This window comes from Hyaena hyaena, unplaced genomic scaffold, assembly GCF_003009895.1.
Source record: "Hyaena hyaena isolate Hyena2069 unplaced genomic scaffold, ASM300989v1 scaffold_212, whole genome shotgun sequence".
In the NCBI taxonomy this organism is placed as follows: Eukaryota; Metazoa; Chordata; class Mammalia; order Carnivora; family Hyaenidae; genus Hyaena; species Hyaena hyaena.
This window is the reverse complement of record NW_024080845.1, coordinates 120134-140325: the sequence shown is the minus strand read 5'-3', so window position 1 is coordinate 140325 and position 20192 is coordinate 120134. Positions and strand designations below refer to the sequence as shown.

Sequence of the window (20192 nt, the reverse complement as noted above, 5' to 3'; positions counted from 1 at the left end):
TGGCACGGTTTTCTCTCTGTACATTTTCTTTTGTTGGTTGTTGTTTGTAAGTATTCATATGTGCATTTCAAATATACTGTAGATACAAAGATGCTTTTCAAAGGACCTCGTAATAGAAGAATTTCCTTTAAAAAATATTTTTTAAATTTAGTGAACAAAAAAAAAAATCAAACATTCCTTGTGCTTTAGAAAAGCCATTGCATGAAAGAAATTTTGGAGAGTGGCTTTGGGCAAGGTGGGGAAAACGTTTTTAAAAAGATGAAACCAGAAGCATCAAAACACAACTGCCTGACAAGGTCATTAGATAGGAAATCTGAGGCAGCTTTTCTCTTCAGGAAGCGTTTGGGGAAATGATTCTAAGTGGAAGCTTCTGAATTAAAAGCTGGCAGATACTGGGCGTGAGGAATAAGGGGCAGATCCTGTCCATTTGCTGTCTGCGCAGAGGCTGCTCCTTTTGGTGTCCCCCAGCCATCTCCCCTTCCCTTGCTACTGAGCTAGGTCATCTCCTCACAGCTGGAGAGAGACAGGGCACTGTTTACATTCCATAGACCGTGTGCAGCCAGCAGCTCGTGGATTGGGACAGGCCTGTGTGGTGGAGTTATGCTGTCTGTGATTAACCTTGACACTTTCCTTTCTTTTTTTTTTTTTTAAACCCTATAGGAGCCTAGTAATAAACGGGTCAAGCCCCTTTCCAGAGTCACATCACTAGCAAACCTCATCCCACCGGTGAAGACCACACCATTAAAGCGCTTCAGCCAAACCCTGCAGGTAAGAAGGACATGGTGGGCTGTGTTTGCAGAAAACCATGTTGTGCAGGAGGGGGACATTCCTGTTCTACCCAGAACCTCCTCTGAGGTCTGAATCAATGCTTATTTCAACGGAAGGGAGCAAGTGAGGGAACTGAAAAGGAAGAAAGATGTGTTTTCAAGTTGTAAACTGGGGTCAGATGGAGTCCTTTGAGGGCTGACTTGAGGAGTTAGGTCTTTCCTCCAAGACGTGTACTCCATCCATATGTACACTCATGGGTTTTATCCTAAAATCTCTATGGGCTTCCTAAGAAAACCAGTGTGTGACATGAGCTGGAGGGTAGAAAAGCCTAGCGCGTAGACTATAGCATGCAGAGAAAAATTTAGCCCACCCCCTGTTTTCTTATGGTGTACAAGCTAAGAAAGGTTTCTCCTTTTAAAATGACTGGGGAGATGGGACACCTGGGTGGCTCAGTTGGTTAAGTGACCGACTTCAGCTCAGGTCATGATCTCGCGGTTCTTGGATTCAAGCCCTGCGTCAGGCTCTGTGCTGACATCTTGGAGCTTGGAGCCTGCTTAGGATTCTGTGTCTCCCTCTCTCTCTGCCCCTCTCTCGATCATGCTCGCTCTCTCTCTCTCTCAAAAATAAATAAAACATTTAAAATGACCAGGGGGAAAATAAATAAATACAAAATAAAAATTAAATGACTGGGGGACAAGGCCAAAAGACGAAAAATATTACACTAAAATTCGAATTCAGTGTCCGTAAGTAGATTTTTTGGAAAACAGGCATGCCTAAATATTTTTGTATTGTCTATGATTGCTTTGGCATTGCAACAGCACAGTCAGGGAGTTGTGGCAGAGACCATATTGCACACAAGGCTCACAATATTTACCATCTGGCCCCTGTACAGAAAATGTTTGCTGACTCCATGCTTAGACAAAGGCCCTGGAGTGATAGAACCTCAGTTCTGCCCTCGGCTCTGTCACTCAGAGACTTTATTACCTTGGGCAGGTAACATAACACCTCTAGGTCTTGCTTTTATTCCAACGGGTAAATTGGAGGTGATGCCACCAGCTTCTTTAGAATAGAATCATTGTAAATATTTATAAGATAGTGCATTTAAAGTCCTTAGTATTTAGGGGCACCTGGGTGGCTCAATTGGTTAAGCATACAACTTCAGTTCAGGTCATGGTCTCGCGGTTTGTGAGTTCAAGCCCCACATTGGGCTCTGTGCTGACAGCTCAGAGCCTGGAGCCTGCTTCCAATTCTGTGTATCCCTCTTTCTCTCTGCCCCTCCCCTGCTCACATGCACACACACTCTCTCCCTCAAAAAAATAAAATAAAAAATAAACATTAAAAAAAAAGTAAAGTCCTTAGTATTTATAAGACAGTGCATTTAAAGGGCTCTTTTTTTAAAAAACAAAAACAAAAAAAAACTATACTAAGCCCTTGGTTAGCAATCACTAATTTATAGCTACTATAATAATACTTCGGTAAACAAGTGGCTATAGTTGTTCTTAAACTCCCAATAAAGCTTATTTTTTAAGGTGAAAACTGAGATTTGTCTAAGGCCTGGGACCAAATTTGATAATTATAAAGATCCCCTTGCAGACTGAAACCAACAAAAGTCATGCCATGAAAAGACTTACCTTGCTTAGCTGAGAAGTAGTCTTGAGTCTGCCATTTCTTACTGTCCTGAGTACTTCTGCTTAGCCATATTTTTATCTTGGCTTTCCAAGTTATTAAGAAAATTGTGGACCAGAACCCAAGGCATATCCTATGTTATGAAAATCTATGATTTTAGAACTATTTTAGGTCTCCCTCACCCCCTCCTGCCATGGCTTCTGCACCATTCAGCCATCATGTCATGATTCTAGCCCAAGAATAGCCCAAGCTGTTCTTGCCCTTTCCCTGTGGATGCTGTCTTTCTTCAGTGCTCATTCCCTGCCCTGTCCATTCCCCTGTTAGCTCTCCTCAGTTTCTCCTGAATGAATGCCTCATCACCTAACTGGCTGTAGGTTTGGCTCAGTTTCTCTTGGTGCTAGGGCCTCTGGGCCCTTGGTTATCCTCTGATCCCCTTTGTGGGAGAATGGAAAAGAAAAAAAATAAGGTCGTCTGGGAGAGCCAGACGAAGGGCTTTGAAGCTAGTGAAGAAAAATGTTTTACCTTCTCTCCCCTGTGACCAGTCCCTGAGCCCTCTGGCCAAGTTCATCACAGGCTTCCCCTGGAAGATTCATCACCACCCTAGTCCTGCACATCTGGTCTTTCACTGAGTTCTGCTTTTTGAAAATTCTTTAGCCTGTCTACTGCCGTTTCACCCTTTCCTTTCCATCCCAGTGGCTGGGGCTCAAGTTCGCTCTCTAATTATTTCCTCCCTTGATTACGAGACCTCCATGTTGCCAGCCATCTTTTCCCATTGCCCCCCCCCCCCCCCCCCCCCCGCCCCCAGGACAGTCAAACCTCTTACCTGGGAAAAACCTCACTCATTCTGTAAGCATTGGGTGGGCCCTCATCAAGCACATAGCTTGACATCCTCCCCTCATGTTGCTTACAGACTGGACAGAGTTCCTTCTAGTAGACGTATGACCACATTTGGCCCTCAAGTTGTGTTTTGTTTGGCTGTGTAGCATTTAGAGCTAACTTATAAAAATCCAAGCAATCCATATAAGAATTTGGAGTTCTGGCTTTTACAGAATTGAAAGGCTTGGCAGTGCTGGTCCTATGATGCCACATGGCAATAATGAGCTAGACCTGGGCAGCTAGCCAATTGTCACCTACAGGTGTCCCCACATCTCCCAATTATCCTTCTAACACCCAACTCCTTGACTTACTAGCATCAGTTTGCCTGGCCTATAGACTCCATGTTTGTGCTCCCAGGTCTAGGATACAGTTTGGTCTATGCCTCCCACCACAGCCCAGACCTGACTGCATGTTGCTATAAGATCCTTCACTGTGATAGCTTCAGAATCTTTTCCTTGGCTTCCCAGGCAACCTTTATTCCTCTTCTCCCATCTCTGCCCTACACGGATCCTACACAGGGAATGCTGCAGGAAATATCTGATCACCTTGAAAATTTGCATTGACGTAAAGAACTGGGACAGAAAGAAACCAAACCAAGACTGAGGCTAAACAAGGATGAGAAAGCCAGACATGAAGGAGGGATCTGACATGTGGAAATTGGTTTCTAAAACCTCAAAGAATCTTTTTGGCAAAATAATTTTTTTAATTTACTTTTTTCAAATATCATGATAAATAGCTAACTCCAGGCTCCATTTATGGGACAGAAACAACCTGGCAGAAGTAGAATGGTTATTCATAGTGGTTATGCACATGGACACACAGAAAACTTGAGCAGTGTTCTCATGCTGTCAGTGTGTCCTTGGAGGTGGGGGGGGGGGGAGGGGTAGTCAGTGAATGGAAATATGCCCTTGAGTCTGTGAGCAGAGTTAGATGGCCATATTTGCAGAACGATCTGCAAAACTCAGAGAATGCTCTCTCGCCCCAGACCTATCTCCCTGTTGGTCACCTTGGTGCATACAGCACATGTTTTGCAGAATTATTTCCAGTCTTTGCATCCCAGTAATTGCTCCATGACTTTATTGCTTCCCTCTCCAGCTAGACTGGGCTAGGGTGCTAATGTGGCCTGAAGAGCAGGGAGGAGCAGGGGGAGGAGGAGGCCCCAAAGGGGTATTCAGTATGCCAACTTCACATCCTCTTCCATTTTGTGTACAGGGGTCTTGATGCACATTCTAAAAGGGAAGGAACAGAGAACAAGGAGAGTGGGGTAGGGGCCGCCCCAAACCTCACAACATTCGTTCTGTACTCCTGGGTGTATGTTAAATATGCCTCTTCTCCTTCCAGAAACAGCTTGAGACTGTAGCTGAGCAGCTTGGTTCTCTGTCACAGTATCCCTTGTCCCTGGCGCCTGGCCTCATAGAGACATACAATCCCTTTTAGCGCCCAGTTATGTGTGAGGTTGGGTTCCTTTTATTATAGGAGAAGGGATGAGTTAGACCCGAACACCCAAACACAATCCTTTCATCAATAATGGAACACTTGGCAGCCTTTCCTCTGGCTCCCTGAGAGACCACAGGTTAGCCCAGAAGGATATCAGGACAGCTCGGGGCTGGCACCCTTTTCCAGAAAGGTTAAAACCCCAACCACTAATGTGAGTGGCTCTGGCAGCAACAGTTCGACAAGACACTGCAGGGCTTGTTCTCTGTTGCCTCCCCTGTGCCCCATATGGACGGGGGGCTTGGGCCTCAGCACAAAGACAGCGTTTGTGGAAGTTGGAGAGGGATAGCCATCTGCCTGGCCTTCCGTCTGTGTCTGACTGGGAAGTTACTGCTTCTGATAGACTAGAGCACAGATGTCTGCATCCCTCTGGGCCTAAACATCTCCTCACTGGCCTGCTGGAGAGGAACACGCAGCCCAGTGCTAAAGCCGCCTGCATGCGCCCCTCCTGCTTAGTGAGGACCGTGAGTGTGACTAGGGCGGGCAGGGCAGGTCACTGAGCCATGCCTGCCCCCTGTCCCCCTGCCCCCGGTTCCCCACAGCTGTTAAACGCATTTGAGCTGGGTCCAGCGCGTGCTATGGAATGCTGTATTCACAATGCTGTGGTTGAGCCCTATGTTCTCTCTGAACATGAGCATTTCTTTTCCATTAGAAGAGTATATGCTTATGGTGGAAAAATACAAAAAAAGGAGAAAGAGAAAAGATTCCACTCCCAAACAGCCCGTGTTAATATTTTAATTCCTCCCAGTGTTATTCTAGGTATATCCACATACCTTACATATCATGAGCCTCATTTGGGGTTACTCACAGTGTACCCAGCATTATCTTTGTGCGATCTGTTCATTCTTGGGTTGAACTCTCCCGTGGGGCACTTTGCATGGTCAGTTTCTCTAGGCTTTCTATTGGTCTTGACCTAACATAGTTCCCAAGCTATGCAGTTAGGGATAGAAAGGTTCCTCTTCATCATTGTTACAGCCTCTTGGGGGAATTGTACCTTTTATTAAAGTTCAATAATCCTCTTTATTTCTTTTAATACTTTTGGTCTTGAGTTATGTCTCTTTTTTTTTTTTTTTTTTGCATTTTGCCTGCAAAATCTCTTCCATCTCTTTTATTTGCATCTCCCCCTTTGTCATTTAGCTGGATCAGAATTTTGTTATGGCTTCAGAGAAGTAATATATCACACTTATTCTTGGGAAATGTGATCTTAATGGACCGAGTATATATTATTCCAATGTCTTGATGTGTCTTATTTTACATAACCAGTCTCCTATTAATGGATATTTAGGCTGTGAATATTTTTAAATTTTCAAAAAACTCTGTATTGAATGTCTTTTGAGGGTATTTGTCCTATTTTTTTTAAACTACCTTTTTTTTTATTATTACTAAACTTTTATTTTTTTTTTTGTATAATGCATTTTATTTATTTATTTATTTTTTTACAAATAGTTTATTGTCAAATTAGTTTCCACATAACACTCAGTGCTCATCCCCACAAGTGTCCTCCTCCATGCCCATCCCCCCTCCCCCCCACATCCATCAGTCCTCAGTTTTTGTCAGCATTCAAGAGTCTCTCATGGTTTGCCTCTCTCCCTTTCCCCCACCATTTCCACCCTTCTTCTCCACCTTGGTCCTCTGTTAAGTTCCTCCTAATCCTCCTATACGTGCATACATATGATATTTGTCCTTCTCTGCCTGACTTATTTCGCTCAGCATAACACCCTCAAGGTCCATCCATGTTGCTACACATGGCCAGATTTCATTGTTTCTCATTGCCATGTAGTATTCCATGGTATAGATAAACCACATCTTCTTGATCCATTCATCTGTTGATGGACACTTAGGCTCTTTCCATGTAAAACTACCTTTTAATTGTGCTTTCTTTTCTGATTATATAACATCTTTTTAAAATTGAAAAATATAGAGGAACACAGAAAAGGGAGTAAAATTCACTTGTAATCCCATTTCCCCATCACTAAGAAATTTATATTAACATTTTGGCACACAACTAGACAGTATTTAATATGTATTTTTTAACATGTGTTTTTTTAAACATGTTTTTAACATGTGGTTTTTAAAGAACAAAATAATCATAGTGTATATACCATTTTCTAACATGTTTTTGTCTTAACAGTATAAAATAACCTTATAGTATGAAAATACATTTTCATGTCATTAAATATTTTTCAGACTCAGTTCTTAAGGAATTCATACAGTATTTCATCAAAAAGATATACCAGGTATTGATTTACTCTTCTGTTGAACATCTGAGTTGTTTCCATTTTTCTACCATCATAGATGACACTGCTTTAAACATCCTTATTGCAAATCTTTTGTGTGTGTGTATTTCTTCCTTAGATGATATTCCCAGAAGTGGAATTCTGGTCAAAAGATGTGAACTCAGGGCACCTGATATCACTAGAGTCAGGCCTCTCTTCCTGATGTGTACCTGTATTGGGCAGAATTGCTCCTCTGTGCATCCTGGTTCTAGACTCATAGTCACATTTTCCTTCTCTTTTGTCAGTTTTTCTATCTGCTGTGACATCTTCACAAGATGGCCCTTCCCAGGGGCCCCATGACTTTCCACACAGACTAAGTTTGTCTCTTGCTTTTCTTTTTATGCCTAGCATGACACGTTACTCAGGAATTAGCAGTTACTATTATTATTGCATTTATTACTAGAATTGTTGGCCATTGCTTTTCCTAGGGGCTCTCCCAGAGGTGGCAGTGGGTGCTCACGTAGTAATGTTATATAATAACTGGGCTATTTCACAATAGAATATCAGTGCCTCTCCCACTTCTTATCCCTCAGGGAGGATTGTTGTGGCTTAGGAAGAGCTTTTGGTAACCACATTCCCCAGCCCTTAGATCTGAAAAGTATTTCATTTCACCCAGATGCAACAGAAAATGGTATATATTAGTATTCTCCATCATTATTCATTATATCTACTGTGTTGTTTGCTATGTTCTAGACTTGTTGGGGGAGGTCATTTGTATGCAAAAGGAGACAGGGCCTGCTATTGAAAAGGATAAAATCTACTGGTTACAGTTGTCTAAGATCTATCAGCAAGTTAAGAAAAAAAAGAAAAAAGGAAATTCCAAACCACTGTATCCCAACTAATAATACACATCCACAATAGTGTATGGATTGGAAAAAGGTAGGAACATCATCAAATTTTTATAGTGGTTATCTCTCAGGCATGCAAGTATAAGAGATGTTGATAGTTCTTTTGTTTTCTGTCTTATATTCTCCTTGGTCTCCTATTACATAAGAATTACAAATCAGTAGAGAATGAATAAGCAGGCTGGGTCTATTGAGTTTTATTATGTTATATATTTCTATCATGCTTGAATTCTTTAAATAACTGTATATTATCTTTACAACCAGATAAAAATGTATAAGATTTTAAAATCTTATGTGATAAAATATACTAGAAAGAGAGAGAGCTGGTAATGGACAGGTTGGGGGAAAGGAGGGGTGGTAAAGGAAGGCTGCCTGGCAAGGGTGCAATGAATTGTTCTTGGCCTGGAATGGCTCAGAGCTGATGGGGAGAAAGGAAGGAGGGCATTTCGGGTTTGAGGAAGGAATGGGAGAAGACTGATGCCATCTAGCTATGAGAAAGAAGTAGAGTACCCAAACACATGTGCCTAATTACATGTACTCAAAACCATGTTTTTCCTCTCCAATGACCTCAAACTTAGTCCCTTGGTCTAAGGTCATACACTTTCTATAATTGACAAAAAGTCTTTGGTCCTAAGTTATTTGGCAGATATAGAAACAAGCATAGGGTATGTGTGTGTGTGTGTGTATGTGTGTGTGTGTGTCTGTGTCTGTGTCTGTGTGTGTCTGTGTGTTGGAGGAAGCAACCAGAAACCACACTGCCTTGCAGTCTGGAAGGTAAGGGAATAGCTAAGAAGTGACCTGTATTCCACATCAAGAGGAGCTCCTTACTTCCTGTTGATCTTTACTATTCCTGGAGTGATAGTTAGACCACTATCATAGCTGACTATTGTAATTTAAAGCTTGTCATTTTTTAGTTAGGAATAACAACTTCCAGTAGTTGAGTATTTACGAAGAGCCAGGTTCTGTACAAAGTACTTTACAATCATGGCTTCAATTCATCTTTTCCATAACAATGTAAGGTAGGATTTAGCACCACTCTTAGGGGAGGAACCTGAAGGTTGAGAAATATGTCCTAAGTCACAAGGCCAGTAAGTGCTGTCGCCAGGATCCTGAAGAGTTTTCCCAGTGCCTCTCCTGTAGCCAGCTTCAGCAAAAAGTCAGCTTGGTCATAATAAAGCCTATAGTTTGCCAGGATCTAAAAATAATGGCCAGACTTTTGGTCTGGAGCATCATACCTCAGTGTTGCTACTTACTGTTTGTTTGCCTCTGTGGCAGGGAGAGTCATCATTTCCATTTCAGCTCGTGAAATATTGTATCATTAACATTAATGTGCAAAAGCCATTTTATGGTGTCTAATGAAGAAGTTGGGCTGCTGCCCCAAGCCTCTGGAAGGCCTCCTAATTTTTAGTCTGCACTGAGAAAATTGTACAATATTTTCCTCACACTTCCCTACACCTGAACCAAATATTTTCTTCAACTCCTCATTCATTCTACTCAGAATCTCTCTCAACTACACAAAGACTTCTCCTTGCATTGAGTCTCTGGAGTTTGATACATTTGTTTTTAATTGTAAGTTGATTGGGTGCCTTCTTACCATGTTTTTACTGTGCATCCGTCTGAACCAAATCTAAATATGATTTTATGCTTATAGCACCACTTCAAACACTGTGTTTATGGTCTTGCACATTTGTTTACTGATTTTGTTTTTTCTTAGTTAATATCTCTTATCGAAAATCTCAAAAGTAAATGTAGAGTAGTATGAAGATGAAAATTAAAAGCATCCATAGCCCACCGTTTAGGGGCAACATCTATGAACATGTTGTTTTTTAAGTAAAGATCTTCCTTTTCTTACTTAACTCTACATGTGAGACTTTCCCATTATCATTAAGCTTTTCTTAAACTAATGTTTTTAACAAATATATAGTATTCCATTTTATGATTGCATTGTAATGTATTTAATTATTCCTTATCAATCACTTTAGGCTGTTTCCAGATCTTTTGCTTTCATAGGCAACACTGTGCTTCTTTTCTCCTCCTATCAGTTATCCTAATGGAGGTTCCCCAAGGAGCCATTTGGTCCAAGTAATTCAAAGATGTATTTGATGTTTGCTAATCAGTGAAAACATATATAAACCAGCATTAATGGTGACAGTGCAGCCAATGGTATAATAACAGTGATAGATAATATCCATTGCCTACTGCCCACCTACTAGGTGCTTGGCTAAGCCCTTGATGTATTTCATCTTATCTAATCCTCACTGCAGCTTTGTGAGGTACTCATTACTATGCCTTTTTACAGATAAGGAAACTGAGATCCAGAGAGATTAACTTTCCCAAGGTCCCTCAGCCCTTGAGTCGAATTGAAGCCATGTCTCTTACTCCAAAGCCTATGTTCTTAACATAAATCCATGTTTTATAGTCAAGACTGGACTCGGTTCCTATTCCAACACCTACCTTGGGCCAGTCACTAAATCCCCTGGCACTCAGATTTCTCCTCTGTTAAAAAGGGTAAAAATGCAAGAATCTGTCCAGTTGCCTCTCCCAAGACTAGTGTGAGGATTAAAGTAATAGAGGCCCCACAACCGAGAAGTGTTATTTCTCAGTTTAATTGTTCTAATCATGAGAGCATGAGAGACTCCTCCAGGATATTCTTCAAGAACATTTTCCAATCCCAGCCATAACTACTGTACATTGTAGTAGCAACATACAAACCTGTTTTCCTCTGACAGTCCCACCCAAACCTCCAATGTTTAATAATAAAAACCATCTGCTACAAAATAGTGATGGTAAGTGCAGAGAATTTCCCTAGCTTGAACTCTCTTTATTGAAGCACGTTATCTTTAGCTATAGAGACCTTCTGTTTTTGGGAAAGGGCGAGGGAGCACCCTGCTGAACAGGCAACAGTAACAAATCAAATCTGTTCCATCATGCCTCACCTGCTGAGTTTACATTTCCTCTGACACATGTAAAGGGTCCCTCTTTTCCCACCTGACAGACAGTCCCCTTTGCACCCATACCGTCTTTTCCACATACCCAGCTCAGGCATAAACATGAGCACCCACTTCCTAAATCTGCATTATCTGTGCTTGTTATCGCTGTTGTTATTGTAGCTGCCAGTGATTATGAGCTTTAGGTTTTTGACTCATTTGTGAAGCTGGATTCCCTCATGGAAACTGTTGCTTGTCCTGGAACATTTTTCATTCCCCACACCCAGAGGGCTCTCTGTACGTGTTTCTGTTTTTATGCCATCCATCCCAGTGCTGGGTCTCTCTTAGTCACCGTGGACTGGTGTTTCTCACCCCAAGGGACGTTCAGCAGTGAAGGTGTTGTGATTGTCACAGCTGAGATTGAGGGCTCTTCTGGCATCTAAGGGTTATAGATAAGCTATTGCTAAACATCCAACAAAGAATTTTCTGGTCTAAAATGTGACTGACAGCAAGGTTTACAATCCCTGTCAGTAGCCTCAAAGTCATTTATTTGGGCACATGCACCCCATCACACTCTGAAACTTACCCCAGGGGAAGAAGGATAGGATATTGGTTAAAATTGGCAGAAGGGGCATGGACTGGGACAGGGGGACTGAAATAGACCAGACCTGTTTAGTCATCCTGAGTTCATCATTGACCTGGGTATCAATTCTGGAGCACCATTCATTAGCTGCATGACCTTCAACGAGGTGTTACCCTTTCTGAGCCTCTGACTCCTTCATCTGTAAAACAGGGGTAGCAATCCTTACTTGTTGGCTATACAAGGCTTTAAAGCTTACCTCACTGTGCCCAGCCCGTACAAGCATGCCATTCGTTCAGTAAGCAAAATTGTTGAGGTCCTACTATGTATGTGCAGTTGCTGAAAAGTCCATCAGTGAACAGAATAGAGAGATATCCTTGCCTTCAAGGAGCTTACCCCGAATGGGAGGAAATGGACATGTCTGAAACAAACCAGTAGCACATGGTGAAAATAGAGAAATGTAAAGCAAGAGGAGCGGGAAGGACACTGGAAGGGACATGGCCGTTCTCCTCTCTCAAGAGGCATCCTCTTCTTTGGGGCTTTTCTCCTGTGTAGCCACATGTTTCTCCCCCAGCTCCAATCCTCTCCACTAATTGTGCCCAGTTGTACTGAGGACTGGTAGAGGTGTAGGTCATGGTGTTTGGTCTTGACCACCCACCATGGCTTGGGCCTGGTTGGCTCTGGGCAGGCCAGCTGCCAACCACACACCTGACTGGCACTCTTTATTGCTTCTTTGGGGTTCTTCTTTTCAAGATCCTTCCCCTAAATGGACTTTAAAATATCAAAATGTTTCTTTTAATCCAGCCTAACTAAAGGTGTGAATCTGAAGTTTTATTGGTCAAAGAGCCACTCAGTCATTATTCCTAAAAGTGAATAAATGCATTCCTTCTCCTTAACTAGATTTAAAATCTTAGAAGGCCAGGGCCCACATCATTGAAACCTTCCCACAGTGCATGATTTGCATGTAAGTAGCAGGTCCATAGCCCTCAGGGTAGAAAGAGCTCAGGTTTTGGAGTGAAATAGATCAGGTTTTGAATCCTGCCTGAACAAGTGCCTTAGCCCCTCTGTGCCTCAGTTTCCTCATCAGTAAAATGGGAATAAATCTCCAACTTGTGGGTGGTTGTGAGGATGGGAGAGAATTCATCAGAAGTGTTAAGCAGAGGCAGCCACAGAAACAGTGATATACGAGGTGAATTTTGCCCAGTCTCTTCTTCCTTTTTCCCCAGCAATCACTGAGGAAACACAAAACAAGGAATTCTTAATAATAGAGCTCAAGTAATACAGCTCACCTCTCTCTTTTCCCCCAAACTTCAACAGAAGAAAATCTCCAACTCTGTGGGAAATTTTTCCAGAAATACATGAAAATACACTCAGTCTTATATTCAAAACATGAAACTGAAGTTAAGGTATACAGTTGACCCTTGAACAATGCAGGGTTTAGGGATGCCAACAGCCCCCACACTCCTCAGAGAGCTGAAAATACATATATAACTTTTGACTCCTTTAAAACATAACTACTTAATAACCTGCTATTGAGTGGAAGCCTTACCAACAACTTACACAGCCGATTAACACATATTTTGTATGTTATATGCATTATATACTGTATTCTTACAATAAAGTAAGCTACAGAAAAGAAAATGTTATTAAAAGCGTAAGAAAGAAAAAATACCTTTACAATACTAGACTGTATTTATCAAAAAAAATCTGCATGAAAGTGGACTCTCAAAGTTCAAAGTCTTGTTGTTTAAGCATCAACTGTGGTTGTTTTCTCTATTAGACTGATAATAACATCCTATTGATGAGAGTATGGAAAAAGGTAATTCATGTACCTTTCTGGTAACAATAAAATTAAAACAGGCTGTTTTAGAGGTCAGTTTGGCAGTGGGTTAAAATGTTGGTATTTCTTAGACCAAGAAATTCTACTTCAGGAATTCGCTTTACAAAAATAGCAACACTGATGTTCACTGAAGCACTTTTTGTAATAGCCAGACACTGGAAACGATTCTAATGTCCATCGGTTGGTGGTTGATTAAATCCATGTGGTCCATCTGGACCATGGGATGCTAACTCTGCACCCATTAAAAAGAGTGATTTTGGAATGATGGAAATGTTTTGGAACTACCTGCAGGTGGTGTTTGCACAACATTGTGAATGTACTAAAGGCCACTGAATTGTTCACAAAAATGGTTAATTTGTGTTATGTGAATTTCACCCTCATAAATTATTTTTTTAGAATAATAAGTCTTATTATATACTAACATGGAAGAGACATATTATTGAGTAAAAAGAGAAAACATTCTGTTTTTTGTGCTTGTTGGCAAATACATTTAAGAGGTTTGGAAAGATCTAGAACGAACTTAATAGCAGTTACTTCTGGAAAGTAGATGAGAAAATGAGGGGATTTGTACTTAATTTATATACGTCTGTAATGTATGAAAATTTAAAGTTAGAAGTTACTTGCAAACTGGCAGTGGGGAGGGGAATTTGAAGTTGGGTCAGGGGTTGAAACTGTTACAAGGTGGGTGGTTGATTCAAGTGAAAGTGGAAAATGTCTTTCATTTTGAATCTTATTTTTGTGTTTTCCTCTCTTTCTGCTCTTTAATTCCCACCCCAGCTATAATCAGAACCGAAAACTGAGATCAGTGAGTAACCTGATGACTCACTTTGCTTGTTTTGACCTTTCCCTGCCTGTGGCTAATTGATTCTGAGTGGCGAGGATCTGTACGCATTAGTTTGGTCACTGTTTATAAGGGCCTGTTTTCAAGAGATCACAAGGATTTGCAAGATATCTTTAGTGAACTGCATATTTGGTGCAAGTCCCTTCTTGACCAGCGTGGGGCTGGTCCAGTGATCATGAGCTCACTAATGAGCCAAGGGGCTCGTGCCAGCCTGAGGAACTCGTTCTGCTACTTGCAAACAGCTAGCTTCCTGCTTCTAAAAGGTTGTGATAATACCTTGAAGCCCCTTGGAAGTTTATTTTTACATTTTTCATTTATTCATTTTTTCTTGAATTATAAAAAATTTATAAACTAGAATAAAAATCACCTCTAATGTCATCAGGCCAAAAAAAAATAAAAAAGGATTTTGTGGTGTTCCTTTTATATCTTGGCTCATGTGCTTTTTTTCATAATTATAAACAGTATTCATATACAGATTTTAGTTCTGATTTTAACGTATGTAGAAGAATTTTTAGCTGTTAAAATTATCTCAGAATGGTCTAATTGGCTCGATAATGTACTCTCAGACAGATGAATTATAACTTATTTAACAATACCTTTATGTTGAATAGCTCTCTTAAAATTTGCTTTCTTAAATTTTGTTATCGAATCTCAAAATATTTGGAAGCTAGAATATGTTAGTGATGACAGCTTATATGCCACCATCAAAATCATTTCTTGCCCTCAGGAAGTTTATAGGCAGGTGTCTGCTCTGTCACCTGTCAGAGCAGGTGACAAGTAAGTATAATAAAATGTGATCATTGCTATAGCACCGATATGCCCAGATTGCCCTGGGAAAGAGTGGGACAACATTGGTGAGGCTTCTTAGAGGAGGAGTTTGAATTATATCCTGAGGACACGTAGGAGTTAGCCAGCTAGTAAATGAAAGAAAAACATCCCTGGAAGAGAAGACTATTTGAAGGATGCACAGAGAGACGGCAGAGCATGATACATCTAAGAAATGGCAGATTGCCCGGTGGGGCTGGAGAATAGAGGACTCACGGGTGAGTGGCAAGAGGTGAATCTAGATCTATAGACTGTGGTTAGAGTTCAAGAGGCTTTCTGTGCCAAACTGAGGAGTTCGAACTTCTCACTGAAGACCATAGATATGTGGCCACAGCAATGTCTTGCTAATTAAGAATGTGGTTTTGAGCACAGCAACACCTCATTGCTTTGGCAAAGTTCCCAATAAGTGTGTTGAAATCTTCTAGGATGAAGGCTGAAAATAATGCACTTAGCTTTCTTCTTAATCATTTGTATTTGTCATGAGAAGGCACTCTGATAGCATGTTTCAGCCCCAAGGGTGAACTTTGGGTAGTTAGACCACCCTGAAGTCTACCAGAACCTCTTTGGAAAATAAAGTATGTCAGGGCAGGCATCATTTGCTGCCAAGGTGGTATTTAGTAGGTATATTTGTTGGTACTTTTCAAGTTGACAGAATCCCAAATGAGATTAATGTAAACAGAAGGGGGAATGTATTAGCTCCTTAATTTGAAAGTGACTCTTCCTGGCTTCATGCACAGTGGGATCCAGAGGTTTATACTGTGTGGTTAAAGCTTGCACCCTCCCTCCATCATTCTCTTTCTCTGTCCTTCATTCTGTGTGTCCCATTATTGTCTGCAATAGCAAACAGATAGACTTAACTGTATGAAAAGAGGGAGCTGCTGCAAGAAACTCCTGCTTATGTTATCTCTTAAGTTCACAATACCAAAGGAATAAAGACCTTTCCAGTCTTTCTCCCAAGTACCACTTAGCATGTCTCAGGGAATCAAGCGTCACTCCCTGAACCAGGGTGGAGGAGTACTCTGCCTGCTCAGGTCTACCCTAACTGCGCACCAGACCCGATACCCAAGGATAGCAGGCTTCCGTTCCTAGATGGAGGAGGAGAACAAGAGTACTGGCCAGATGTAAAGGACATCCACTACTGTTAACCCTCATTCTTCTGAAGAGGGGGCTGTCTCCTGGAAAAAAGAGGAGCCTGTGGCTTCCCTGAGAGCTGCCTTTGTGCATGTTTCTCTGCTGTGTCCAGGTCTCACAGAAGGTCTCACACGTGTGAAGGCAGCCCCTTTGCCCAATTTCCCTTAGCACATAGGCTCATGAAAATACCCCACTTGCCAAAAGGCCTTGTGGCATTGTCCTTTCTTTCTTGCAAATATCTGATCTATGTTCTGTCAGTGACAGGAAGCTGCTCAAACGATCCACCCAAGTCATGCCACTGCCCCCATGACGGTTTGTTTTTCTCATTGTTTAGCGTTCCATTAGCTTCCGCAGCGAGAGCCGTCCTGACATCCTCACTCCCCGACCCTGGTCCAGAAATGCCGCCCCCTCAAGCACAAAGCGGAGAGACAGCAAGCTGTGGAGTGAGACCTTCGATGTGTGCGTCAATCAGATGCTTCCGTCCAAGGAAATCAAACGTCAGGAGGTAGGCTTGGGACCCAGGAGTGTCTGGAACAAAGTGCATTCTAGGCGAGAGCCAAACTAGGTCTGTCTATACCACAGGCTCCAAATCAATTCTTCCTTGCATTTGTAGAAGGAGGGCAAACGGGGGTGTCAAACCTTGTAAGAAACTGAGAAACCAGCATCCAGTTGGGTGGATGATTCCTGCTTTAAAAGAAACTGATGTGAAAATCTAAATTTACAAAGAAAATGAGTCAGGAAGTGTCTCTTTAGGATCCTGGAGCTCATAAAGTTAATCACTTTAGGTATATTTTGATAGCAACTTCTAGAGTATTTTAAGATATTCGATTTATGAAACTTTGATTCTGTTTTGTGGAAAACTTTCTGTGGAATGCAGTTAATTTCATTACCTGTGAATTTTTGGTATCAATGGCCCTAAATAACTGTGGTAATATTACCCTTTCTAGAAAGCTTGCCATGTGTCAGATGGCACCAAAGCAGTTTAATGCACATCATCTAGTGAAACCCTTGGAACATCTATTTCTGTGGAAAACCTGACATTGGCAAAAGCAATAGTTGAAAACTTTCTAGGTTTTAGACTCAGCCTTTCTTTTCTAGGAATCTATCTGCCAGACATGCTTATACACAGATGAAAAGATATATATGTAAGGGTATTCATCACAGTAGTGGTTATAATAGTGCTAGAAAGAGCCTGAGCATCTATTGCCAGGGACTGGCTAAATAACGAGTCTCCATACATGGAATACTACACAGTTGCAGGAACACAGGAAGTGCTGGTGTGTGTGTATGGATGGCTAAGTGGATAAGGCAAGGCACAAAGTAGGATGTGTTTTGTTCTTTTACCATTTATGGAAAAGAAAGGAAAAGTCAACATATGTGTGTACATGCATGTATTTGCTTATAGAATCATAAAGTATTTCTGGAAGGACACACAAGGGACTGGTAACATTGTTGCCTCCTGTGAAGGACCTGGGTGGCTGGAGGGAGGTTAGAAGGAAAGTTTTCACCATGTACTCATTTGTGCACTATAAATTTGAAGTATGTTAATGTATTATCTAGTCAAAAGAAATAATAAAGCATTTAGGGGCGCCCGAGTGGCTCAGTCGATTAATTGTCTGACCTCGGCTCAAGTCACAATCTCTTAGTTTGTGGGTTTGATACCACGTTGGGCTGTGTGCTGACAGCTCAGAGTCTGGAGCCTGCTTTGGATTCTGTGTCTCCCTTTCTCTCTTCCTCTCCCCTGCTCATGCTCTGTCTCTCTCTCAAAAAACAAATAAATATTTAAAAAACATTAAAATAAATAAAGTGTGATGCTAGGTGAAAGCACACTAAAAAAGACATTTAAAAATAATACATGAACTAAAAAAAAATCTGTGAAGAAACATGGCAAAATCTTAATGATGGTTAAAGATGCTATTATGGGTACATTAAAATTTCCCCCTTTTGTGTTTTGTAACACAAAAGTTTTGTAACGTTTTTGTGTTTGCCCAAGTGTCAGTAGTATATATATGTAATTTGTACAATCTAATAGTGGGAAGGAAGGAAGGAAAGAAGGAAGGAAGGGTTGATTCTGCAGATTAGAAGATTATCAAGGCACAGTAAATACAAATTCACCCGTCTGGAGAGTTAAAGAGCTAAGATTTGAACCCAGGTCCCGTCCTACTCCAAAGCCCATGGTCTTCATGCTGACAGCGTGACATCTGACTGTGGCGTTTCTCAGTATGGGGTTCTGGGGTTTTCCTCTCCTTGAGGCCACATTTGGCGGTCAGACAGTCAGGCCTATGGAAGTGAGCTCTAGTAAAACAGATGTACAAGGAAATCTGAGGAAGGTCCAGGTGAAGTCTAGTTAACTGTGTTGTGCCAAACCATTTCCTGGTCTTGATAATGCTCTGTAGTTACGGAAGATGCCGCTACTGGGGGAAGCTGAGTAATAGGTGCTCAGGACCTCTCTGCACTATTTTTACAACTTCTCCTGGGAGCCTATAATTATTTCAAAATAAAAAGTTAACAAAATAGAGTCCCAGAAGGCCATGATGTGGAGGTTTTACTGGGCCTCAGGAGGGGTCACCATGCACTGGCCTCCAGTACAGTATTCTGTCTTCACTTGCTTTACCTGAGAACAAACTCATTGTCTTCTAGTCCACCAACCCCAGAGATGGAGGGCACTCTCCAAGCCTGCTCACTTCTTCCCTTTAGTCTGAAAGAAATGTAGGAGTCCCCAAACCATCACTCCTATTAAAGAACTAAACGTATCGTCCTTCAACTGTTAATGTTTGCCAACAGTTTAGACTCCCAGATGAGTAAAGAGTATTCTGTGCATTGTAGTTCTTAAATTATGATGGCTTAGCAGAGCCAAATTAGAAATGGTCCATTTACACACTCTTATACACAGCTGGCTCCTAAAATTTTATTTATTGTACTGTGTAGGGATGAGAAGTACTTTAGAATGAATTAACTTCACCAGACATTTAGAGTGATAAAATATTGGAGTCTTCCTACAATTCCAGCCTGAAGACAAATGGCTGATAAGAATAAAGCTTTCTCTAAGATTCACCTTCTGTTGAGTAGAACAAAGACAAATTGTGATGGTCTAGTTCATAATACTGCCATGTCCATCATTGAGAACAGACCCTGAAATCATTTATGATGGTTGCTACACACACAAGAGATGCAGAATTCAACTGTGATTATTTTACCTAAAATAGTTCCCTCTTGCTCCACTGCACCCAAGTTCTGTAATGTGAAAGATGACTTCCTGAGTTAGAAACATATGTGGAACCTCTTTTTCCCACAAACAGGTAAGCATGTTATGCATAAGTTTTGCAAATTTTTCCTTTATAGCTTTTAGCCACTAGATGTGTTTGTTACAGGTTAATTTAACTTTTTAAAGAATCCTTTAAAAATACTTAAGAAGTTGACAGATTTGAGGCTTTGAGCAACAGAATCACCACAGTTTGAATTTGGTCTCATAAGTGAGGTGTTGAGTGAATGTGTTTTTTGTCTTTGCTTACAGGCAATCTTTGAGCTTTCCCAAGGAGAAGAAGACTTGATAGAGGACTTGAAATTGGCAAAAAAGGTAAATTTGAATCCAGTGGTCGTTTGGGCCATTTCCCTTTTTTTCTAGGTAATTTCACAATTCTAAGATTGTGCCATATGAGCACTCTTTTATGACTAAAACAGTCCATCAACAGTTGAGAAGAAACTGCACAAACCAAGTAGGCAGGAAATTGCTCAAAACAAGATGGTGCTCTAGACCTGGTATCTGTCAGGGTTCTCCCATGCGTGTCTCTAAGGCACCTGAAGTAATACCTGAGTTTAATCAGGAAGTGTTCCCAGAGGCCTGGCTCTATGTGTATTTCATTGTCTCTCATGCGGGGCCTCCTTAGTCAGGGGAGAGAGTGTGTGGACATCTGACACTGAAACTGTTCTGGAAATAAAGTCGTTTGAATCTTGAGTAGAGAAAGTGGTAAAGTGAGGCAATTGCATACTATCATGTAAGTTAGGGTCTTTTATATAGAAACGTGTGTTTTAATTACATTGTGTGCCAGAAGGGAGAAGGAATCTGTACCTTGTAACCTGTATAGTCTTGACAACAAAGCTTTCTCAAAACCTTTCCATTTCAGTGACTCCCATGGAGGCTGAAATCCAGATTCTTTCATCTA

At 41.3% G+C, this 20192-nt stretch overlaps 1 protein-coding gene across 4 annotated transcripts in view; it reads left to right on the top strand.

Moving 5' to 3' along the window:
• ARHGEF3 (Rho guanine nucleotide exchange factor 3) overlaps positions 1–20192 on the top strand; it is a 271390-nt gene that overhangs the window by 226086 nt on the left and 25112 nt on the right. For all 4 annotated transcript variants that reach the window (XM_039242446.1, XM_039242448.1, XM_039242449.1 and 1 more), the window contains 3 exons: positions 661–768; positions 16364–16534; positions 19544–19606. In XM_039242446.1, the coding sequence (XP_039098377.1) occupies positions 661–768; positions 16364–16534; positions 19544–19606 (342 nt within the window). The remainder of the gene's footprint in view (positions 1–660; positions 769–16363; positions 16535–19543; positions 19607–20192) is intronic.